Here is a 9,264-nt window from a genome sequence, read left to right as displayed (position 1 = left end):
GGTGGAGACAGGAGACTGGGCCCCGGGTCTCATCCCATCTGTCCAGTCCTATGTCACCGACCCTCCCAGGCACAGAGGAGCTGCCACCCCCGCCGGCACGCAGGGCCAAGGACACGCGCTGCGGTTCTGGTGCTATCTCCTTTATTACATGATTAAATCCAAATACAAATAAGAACCAAAAGAGAGCGGAGAGAGTCTGATCTGGGAGGGTAGCAGGGCGTGACTGCCCCAGCAGGTGCCCTGCAGGGCTCCCACCGTGGCAGGAGCAGAGGTGCCACGCTCCACGACAGGTGCTGCCGCAGCAGTTTGTTCACAGTGATCCATGTCTTCCAGGCTCCTCCGCTAGCTGGAATTCACCTGATCCGCCTCAGGCAGCTCTGTGGGGGGGTGCTTGGGGACCTCGAGGGCTGGTGCGGTCGCTTCCGGGCTCTTCGCAGCTTGCGGTTTGGTCAGGGCGCTGTAGATGCCCAGGGCCTGGGGAAAGGGGAAGGAAGGGAGACCCAGCGGTTGCTGTGGACACAGCAAGACTCTGCAATGGAGGACTCTGGCACGGCAGGGTGCAGGCGGGCCAGAAGACACCTGCAGCCGGGGGCCCTTGCTCCAAGGCCTTCGACAGAACAGGGCTCAGTAGGGGCTGCCCTGCTCAGAGCTCGGCCACGGCAGGGGCCGAGGCAGGGACAGCACAGGGGGTGTCGCAGGGCAGACCAGGTGAGAACGGCCCATGTCGGGAGTCACCACCAGCCCCTGCTCACTCCCCAAGGTTTGCTGGGCTACTTCTCAACACTAGGAAAGGCAGCTCTGGAGGGCTGACACCCCCCCACACCCAGGGCTCCCTGTGCCAAGGTGATCTGACCACCCCCCCCCCGGCCTGGCCCAGGGATGGACAAGGGCGACAGTAACTCCCACCCCAAGGGAACAGCGTGGAACCCAGTGGGGAGCTCGGACCTTGCCTTGCCCAGGTCTCCATGGAAGGCACTGTCTCTGGCCTGGCCAACCCCAGAGCAGACAGCTGGGTTCCCTTCTCCTGTGCCTGGCCACAAGCTGCCTTGGCAGGGACCACAGCTCTGTCAGGTCCCATGGCAAATTCCCCACCCAGGAGCATTCATGTCAGAGCGTTAGTAAATTCACAAGGACAAATTCCCAGCCCTGCCCCCGGGGCAATTTCCCTCCTTCCCCCCTTCGGCTCTGTAGCTGCTGGGTTCTCTGCTGCGACGCATGGGCCCAGCAGGCTGTTAGGCAGCGCTGCCCTGTGCCGACCTGCGTGACCATGCTGGTGACGTCCCCGGTGTTGGAGGGCAGCAGGATGGTGTTGGAGTCCTTGGCCAGCTGGGAGAAGGCGCTCACGTACTGCTCCGCCACAGCCAGGGAGGCAGCTGCGTTGCCGTTCTGGAGAGGGATGGAGAGGGTCACACTGTGCACACAGCACAATGGGAGCTGCTGCCCCCAGCCGGACGCTGAACCCTTGCACCCCACGGAGCAAGGGAAGGGTCAGTGGCCACATCTGGGAAACGGTGGGGCTCTGGATTAGGGTTAGGAAATTCTGGGGATGAGTCTGAAAACAGGAAGCCAGCTAATAATCTTTAGGGGGATCCCAATGGGCTGTAACCAACTCCCCCGCTCCCTGCCGAGGCACCCCCTCTCCCCCACGGCTGGGCAGGGGCACACAGCAGCAGGAGCCAGAAGGTCTCCTGGGAGGGGAGGGCTTGGGAGGTGGGATCTCCTCAGGGAGGGGAAAGGGAGCAGGAGGGTCCCCAGTGTGCTGAAGGGGAGCAGGAAGCTGCAGTCCTCTGTGGGGCAGGGCGATGGCAGTGCAGCCTCCAGGCACTGCCACCAAGCCCTGTGGTGACCCCTCCGGCAGCGGGTCTCCCCTGCAGACCCCACGCACTGTCCTCCCCATGGCCACTGGTCTGTGACCGTGGCAGTGACAGGCTCCGGAGTGGGGGCTCCACAGGCTGAGGCTTGGGGTGAGCTGTGTGGCTCACTCGTGGGTAACGCACTCAGCCCAGTGCATGCTGGGAAAGCCTCTCGGCTGCGGGGTCAGGAGGAAAGGCTGCTGCTCTCCTTTACGTGTCCCCTGCGGAGGAGAGTCCCCCAACACCTAGCCTCGACACCAACGGAGAGCAAGGGCCTGGCACCTGGACACAGGCAGAGCCTCGGCCTCCCTAGCAACGGGCACTCACCTGCTGCGTCAAAGCATCAGCCAGGAGCCGAATAGCTTCTGCTTTGGCCTTGGCCTTGGCCAGCATGGCATTGGCCTCCCCTGGGCAGAAACGTAGGAGAGCAGGGGTCAGGGGAGGGAGCGGAGAGAAGCAGCAGGGAAAGGGAAGCGGGCAAGCTCCTGCGACGCTCCAGGGATCGCTGCCACGTGGCTGAGGCTGCTCTGTACCAGGAGAGCTTCGTGCTCTGCCACAAGCCTGGAGGCTGAAGGCAGCAGGAAGCCTCCCTCCCAGCGTGCCTCCCCCCAGCTAGCCCACAGCAGCTCGGACTGCAGCCCCACAGTGCTAGTCCGCACCACACCCACAGTCACACCAGGGTCTCCCGGCCCGGAGGGCAGTTAAATACCCCACGGCTCCCGCTCAGCGCGGGACCTAGTTCTGCAGGGCTGGCAGGAGGATCGCCTACTGCTGTCACTCGAGTGAGTGGCCTGATGCCCCCAGGGAGGGACCAGCTCTCTGCAGCACGGACAGCCCCGGACCCAGCCCCACCCCAGCGCTCCACCATGCTCCAGTGCATTACCAGCAGCTTTGTTGATCTGTTCGGCCCTCTCAGCCTCGGAGGCCAGGATCTGGGCCTGCTTCCGCCCCTCTGCCACGTTGATGTCAGATTCCCTGGTCCCCTCTGACTCCAGCACTGTGGCGCGTTTCCGTCTCTCGGCCTCCACCTGGAACCGAAGCACCAAGGGGGATGCTGCAGCCACCCCACAGATCACCCCTCCTCTAGGGGACAAAGGGAGGGGCAAGAGCAGGGGGCACCTTCATCTCCTCCAGGCAGGGGCACGCTGCTCACAAGGGGTTAAGACATCCTGCTAGACACCAAGCGAGCCCCAGGAAGGGCTGGGCCTGCTCCAGGCTGCGTGAGAGCACTGCTCACGCCATGGGGCCATCCCTGAGAAGAGCTGAAGCTCTCACCCACAGGAAGCAGCTTACACCAGCTCCAAAAGAAAGCACTGACTGCCTCCTCCTCATCTGGGAGCCCACCAACCCTACGTGGCTCGCTCTGGACCTGGCTACCCAGCTCCCCTCTTACGCCCCAGCCCAGCCAGCAGGAACTCCTGCCGAATCTCTGCATCCACACCCTTGGACTGCAAACCAGGCGCTCTCAGTGGGAGGCCCTCAGCCCTCTCTGCTGCCCCCTTAGAGCCTGAGCATCTGGAGACTCTCTCAGCCTGGCACCAGCCCTTTGCGTGAAGGGGGCGCTGGCAGGTCCTGAAGGCAGCAGCCAAAGGAGCACCGTGGTACCATGTGGCCCGGCCGCTCTGGGTGCAAAGTGACCACGCTCAGTGTCCTCAGCCGCAGACACCTGCACTTCTCCCCTTCTTGCCCAAAATCCCTGGGGACGGGGCGCCCTGCTCGGTCTGCTGGAGAGTGGGGGGGATGGGACTTCTGAGCTGCGGGTCCCTGCCCTGTGCTCACCCCAGGTACTGGCCTACCCAGGCAGCGTTCACGGCCCGTGCAGCCAACCCAGCTCTGGAGGAGGGGAGCCCACAGGGACTGGGACTAAAACCAGAGATCGGCACCCACCCAGCCCTCCCTGCACGTGGAGAGTGCAGGGGGTGGCCAGGCTATCGGCTGACCTGCATCTGCATGGATTCCTTCACCCGGGGAGGCACGTGGATGTCCTTGATCTCGTAGCGCAGGCACCGGATGCCCCAGTAGTCCGAGGCCTGGTTGATGGCATCCACGATGCAGGCATTGAGGGACTCCCGCTCCTGGAGAAGGCACAAAAACCCAGGAGTGCAGTGAGACGGGCTCAACTCAGAACAAGGGGGCAGAGAAACAGCAAGGCCCTGCCCCTTAGGAGGGGAGGGGCCAAATCCAGCCCTGGAGGACCCACTTGCCAGAACCATGGCCCTGTGGCCATAGAGCAGAACCGACTGCCCCCACCCTTGTCATCAGCGCAAGGACTGCGGTAGTGCAGGCACCCAGGCCACAACAGCAACCCTGACAACAGGAGCAGCAGCCAGACAAACTCAGCCCGGCTCACACGGGACAGCCATTCACAGGGACATGTCTCCCCTCAGCCCACATCTCCAGCTCTGTGAGGCAGGACACAGCCAGTCACAGAACTGCCACCAACAGGAGCTGCTCTCAACACGCAGGAGGCCAAGCCAGCCGGGTCCTGGCACAGAGCATCCGTCACCCAGGGGTTCGCACCACAGTGAGAGTGGCGCGAGCTACCAATCTCCTTGGTGTGAGATCCAGGGGGGGCCACTCCCGACCCTGCGTCCGGCACTCATGGCAGCAAGAGTCACTCCAGTTAAACAGGGACATGTGAGGCTGGGACCCTTCCTGGGGTTTGGTGCCTCGCTGGGAGAGGCCCAGGAAGTGCCCTGAGCTGAGGCAGTTTGGCTATTTGAAGAGGTAACGTCTGGCTGGGGGGACCCCGTCACTTCCAGTGCCCCTGGCACCCAGAGGTGCTGCTGCTGTCAGCGCCTTCTTGACTCCTCAAGCGCTGGATTCCCTGCCCCCACGCCCCTCAGCTGGCAAAATACCTCTGAGAACAAACACTGCCCCCCAGACCCAACAGTCACAGCACCGCAGCCCTGCAGGCCAGCAGGGGGCGCTCACAGCAGTGCACTGAAGACATCATCCAAGGGTAGACCCTGTAAGGCTCAGGAGCCGAGCAGCACAATCCAGCCCCAGCCCATAACTTACCCGGAAGACTTTGTCCAGGGAGATTTTGCCCAGCTCAGATCTCATGGTGGTCTGGGCCAGCTGGGTCACCGCGTACTCGGGGTCCTCCACCCCATAACTGGCCTGGAAAGGGGGAGCAGAGACCATGATCAGACTCAGCACCCAAGAATCCTGCCAGCCCAGCAGCCACTTAGGTTGCTGCCAGCCCCCTCCCTCATTGGTCAGTGGGGTGGAGCTCTCCCCAGAGTGGCCAGTTCAGACAGTCGCTCCCCTGGGGCAGGGCCTTTCTGCTGGACCTAGTGCAACAACAGAGACACTCACCTTCGAGGCCAGACAGAGTCCAGCCCCCAGAGCCAATGTCTGCACCAGGATCCTTCAGAGACAGGGCCCAGACTGGAGTATCAGCATCAAGTCCCTGACAGTGAGAGTGGCTGGTGTTTCCGGCGGGGCTGGGACACAGATCTGAACCACCCCCACTGCTCTGGGGCACGAAGTCTCATCCAGGGAGCTCCTGGAGGCCAGGCCAAGATCCCACGGAATGAGAGGATGACGAGGGGGGAAGAGCAGCATGTTCAGCTTCTTCCCTCTACACCAAGGCAGCTGGGGGCTGCAGGGCCAAGCTCCTCCATGCTCAGGAGCAGAGGCCAGGCTGGGACAATGAGGAGGTGACCTCCCAGCCTCTCCCTCCAGGACTGCTCCACGCCTTGGTCCTTCCAGTGATTACAGATATCCCCCCACCCCCAGTTTTTCTGCACGAGCAGCTGCCAGCTGTGTAGAGCAGGGAGCAGTAGCAGATGCCTACACAGTGGGAGGTGGCTGCCTCGCATCTCCACGGCCACACTGAGCCCCGCTGGTACCTTATAGGGGTCCATGATCCGCAGGTACAGGACACCATCTATCTGCAGGGTGACATTATCTGCGAGGGAAAAGGAGAACATTCCTGTCAACAGGGCAGCATCTTCCTGGATCCTGCAGGAAGAAAGTGGCATTTGCAGCCTGCCCCAGTAAAGAGAGATGGATCAGGCAGGGGCGCACAGGGATAAGCCACTTCCCATTTCCAAAGCGCTACAAATTAGGCCAAGTCCAGGTCCCCGGGGCAGATCTGCATGTACTCGCCAAGGAGCCCACAAGGCTCCCACCCCCAGCTGCTGCCCCGCCCCCTGGGGTGCAAACAGGGGGCTGGGAAGGGGGAAGCAGGGCAGACGAGCTCCTCCTCACCCAGCGTGACGGCCGACTGCTCCGGGACATTGATGACGATTTCCTTGAGGCTCTGTACGTAGCGGATCCGATCCAGCAGTGGAATGAGGAAATTCAAACCCTGGGAGGAGAGCAGGGAAAGCTGCAGAGAAAGCCCAGCATCCTGGCCCCAGAGCAGAGGGCACTAAGTTGGGGAGCACAGCAGGATGCTGGGTCAGCTCCCACCAACTGGACAGCAAGGCTGGAGACTACTGCGTGGGCAACCTGAGCGCACGCTGGTGCAGTGGTAGCCCCAGGGGGGTGCCATGGACTCGCTCTACACACTCAGGGCCTTCAGCTTCCCAGCTGCTTCCACCTCCCACCTTAGATGCCTGTGTTCCCTATCCTCCCAACAGCATCATTCTTTGTGCCTGCAGCGCCACCAGCTGGTGACTGGTGAGATTACCACAGAGAGAGAGCTTGGAATGGCACAGGGACGACAAACAGTCGAGCACGCTCTGCAAGGGAAATCTCTCTCTGGCCAAGAACGCACCCCACATGGAGCTCCCACACTCCCACTATCCAGCCAGGGCAGGAGGACCAGGAGACCCCAGAAGGGCAGGTGCACTCAGCAAGGAAAAACATAGACCAAGTACATTCAATTTGAAGCTTTTATCACCTCTCACCCTCAGGAACGTGGGGGGGGGGGGTGTTCACTTTGTACCTTTGGTGGAGCTGCTATGATCTTTCTGCTGTAACCCTCCCCCACCCCATCTCAGAGACCTACTTGCACTCCCCACCCGGGCCCATCATAACAGGTGGGTGGGAGCACTGGGGAGCAGTGGCAGGAATTTCTTCCCTCTCCCCCGGAAGAGGAACCCGCTGTGTCTGCAGCCACTGCTGGCTGAGGCGACAGGTAGGGGAGTCAGCCCAGCTCCCACATGCCAGCAAGAGGAGGAGCACACAGCGCAGGAGTGATGCAAGGGAACGTGAGCTGGCAGCACACTCCCTTTTGCTCTGGCTCTTCCCTCTGATACTGCACACGGGGCCCCGCGCTCAGACTTCAGCGGGCGAGGAGGCTCCTTACGGGCTCCAGGATGCGGTGAAATCTGCCCATTCGCTCCACCACCCAGGCCTCCTGCTGGGGCACGAAGAGCACCATGGTGTTCATGGGCAGACTGGAGGAGCATCGCTGTGGGGCTGGGGCCAGCCATGCCCTGGGCCCCGGCCGCCGGGAGCTCTGGGGAGAGAAGGGGAAGAGTCAAGCCAGGCCATGACTGGGCAATAAGTGCTCCCCCCCCCGCCCCAGCCCCGCCCCCCCCACAACGGGGACGCAGCCCAGGGGAGCCCCGGCGGGCAGCGCGAGCCCCTCGGGGGTGGGGGGGTGTCGATGCCAGCCCACATGACTCTCCCTACGCTCCCTCCACTTCCTGTCCCAAACGCCGGGGCCAGGGGGGGAGGGACGGGCTCCATGCGCGTCCCGGGGCAGCCGGTCCCGCCCCTCCCCAGGCCTCGGCCTCGGCCTCGCACCTCCAACAGGAGCCGCCCGGCCCCGCGCGCCGCCCGCCCCAGCATCGCGCCCAGCCGGAAGCGGGTGTGTGCAGCCGGTCCGACCCCTCCCGCTCCGCCGGGAACACTTCCGGCCGCGCGGTTCCCCTGCCGAAACCCTTCCCCCCGGAAACACTCCCTCCCGCCCAGGACCAGGGAGGCGCAGGGCCAGAGCGTCCCCCACGGCTCGCCCCGCCCGGAGCGCTGTCACCAGCGAGTTGTCGGGACAGAGCGTCCCTCCAGCCGGGTGAGACACCCTCAGTCTTCCGGTTCCGGTCGGCCGCGATGGCTGCTCCCCACCCAGCGTTCCGGCTCCTCCGGCGTCCCCCGGAGCCTGCGTGGGCAGGGGCAGGACGGCGCCCGGGGCAGCCGAGGAGAGGGGGCGGGGCCGGGACGCCTGGGTCCGATTCCTGACTGGCTGCGGGGCGGGGCCAGGCCTCAGCTGCCCCGCCCCCCCGCGGGGCTTTCACCACAGGCCGGCGCGGGGCCCCGGATGCCCGAGCCCTGGAGGTCCCCGGCCCCGCCCCTCTGGCGGGAGCAGGGGTGGGGGCGAGCTACGGCCCGTGGGCCGGATCCGGCCGTTTGAATCCGGCCCTCGAGCTCCCGCTGGGCCGCGGGGCTGGGGCTGGCCCCCTGCAGCCGGGGAGCAGGGTTCGGGGCTGCTCCACGCAGCTCCCCAAGGCCGCAGCGTGGCCCCTCTCCGGCTCCTATGCGTAGGGGCGGCCAGGGGGCTCCCCTCAGCGCGCCACCCCCGCAGCTCCCATGGGCCGGCAGCTTCAGCCAACGGGAGCTGCAGGGGCAGCGCCTGTGGGCAGGGCAGCACGCAGAGCCGCCTGGCCATGGCTCCGCCTAGGAGCCGGATCGGGGGACACGGCCACTGCTTCCAGGAGCTGTGTGAGATAAACGCTGCCTGGAGCCTGCAGCCCTGAGCCTCTTCCCGTGCCCCAACCCCCTGCCCCAGCCCTGATCCCCCTCCCGCCCTCTCGGTTCCAGCCTGGAGCACCCTCCTACACGCCAAACCCCTCATCCTCAGCCCCACCCCAGAGCCCGCACCCCCCAGCCAGAGCCCTCACCCTCCCCTTGCACCCTACTCTCCCGCCTGGAGCCCCCTCCCGAACTTTGCACTTCTCATTTCTGGCCCCACCCCGGAGCCCACAACCAGAGCCCTCACCCCCTGCCACATCCCAACCCCAAAGTTGTGAGCATTCATGGCTCGCTATACAATTTCTATTCCCAGATGTGACCCTCGGGCCAGAAAGTTTGCTCACCCCTGGGCTAGAGCCTGTTCCCAGGACTGCCCCCATTCCTGTGACTCCCTCCTTGGGCTGCTCTGCTCCCCAATGTGCAGCCACTGAGCACAGGTACCATGGGATGCCTCTGGTCTCAGCCTTGCCCCCTGTGCCTCCCTACTGCCCCTTACCCTGTGCTTTGGGGCAAGGACCATCTCTCTCTGTTCTGGCCAGTGGCCAGCACACTTTGGGGTGATGAAGAATGAAGGGTAGAGTGGAGACTGCCTGGAGCAGAGACTTGGCCCCTCTGTGCAGCTTTACACAACCTCCACCCTCACTCACTAATAATCCCACTTCCATCTGCAGGGAGATGGAGCCCAGAATTCCCCTCTCCTGCCCGCAGGGTGGCAGAGAACTCCAAGCACAGCACTGGAAGGGATACACCCCTCCCTCGACAC

General features: G+C 64.1%; 1 protein-coding gene across 2 annotated transcripts; it reads right to left on the bottom strand.

Annotated features, from left to right (window-relative positions):
* Positions 1–130: 130 nt before the first annotated feature.
* STOML2 (stomatin like 2) lies at positions 131–7,907 on the bottom strand. Of its 2 annotated transcripts, none has more exons than XM_074952241.1 (10): positions 7,789–7,907; positions 7,117–7,269; positions 6,072–6,171; positions 5,711–5,769; positions 4,875–4,976; positions 3,794–3,928; positions 2,737–2,881; positions 2,181–2,260; positions 1,258–1,386; positions 131–474 (listed from the first exon to the last, which is right to left on the bottom strand). In XM_074952241.1, the coding sequence occupies exons 2-10, from the start codon at positions 7,198–7,200 to the stop codon at positions 343–345; spliced, it is 966 nt and encodes a 321-aa protein (XP_074808342.1). In that variant the 5' UTR covers positions 7,201–7,269; positions 7,789–7,907; the 3' UTR covers positions 131–342. The 2 variants fall into 2 exon arrangements, with proteins under 2 accessions (XP_074808342.1, XP_074808341.1); XM_074952240.1 differs by lacking the exon at positions 7,789–7,907 and adding an exon at positions 7,560–7,660.
* Between the last annotated feature and the right edge of the window lie 1,357 nt (positions 7,908–9,264).

This window comes from Natator depressus, chromosome 5 (assembly GCF_965152275.1).
Source record: "Natator depressus isolate rNatDep1 chromosome 5, rNatDep2.hap1, whole genome shotgun sequence".
Classification (NCBI taxonomy): domain Eukaryota; kingdom Metazoa; phylum Chordata; order Testudines; family Cheloniidae; genus Natator; species Natator depressus.
Note: the sequence above shows the minus strand (reverse complement) of the source record. Positions and strands in the feature narration are given on the sequence as shown.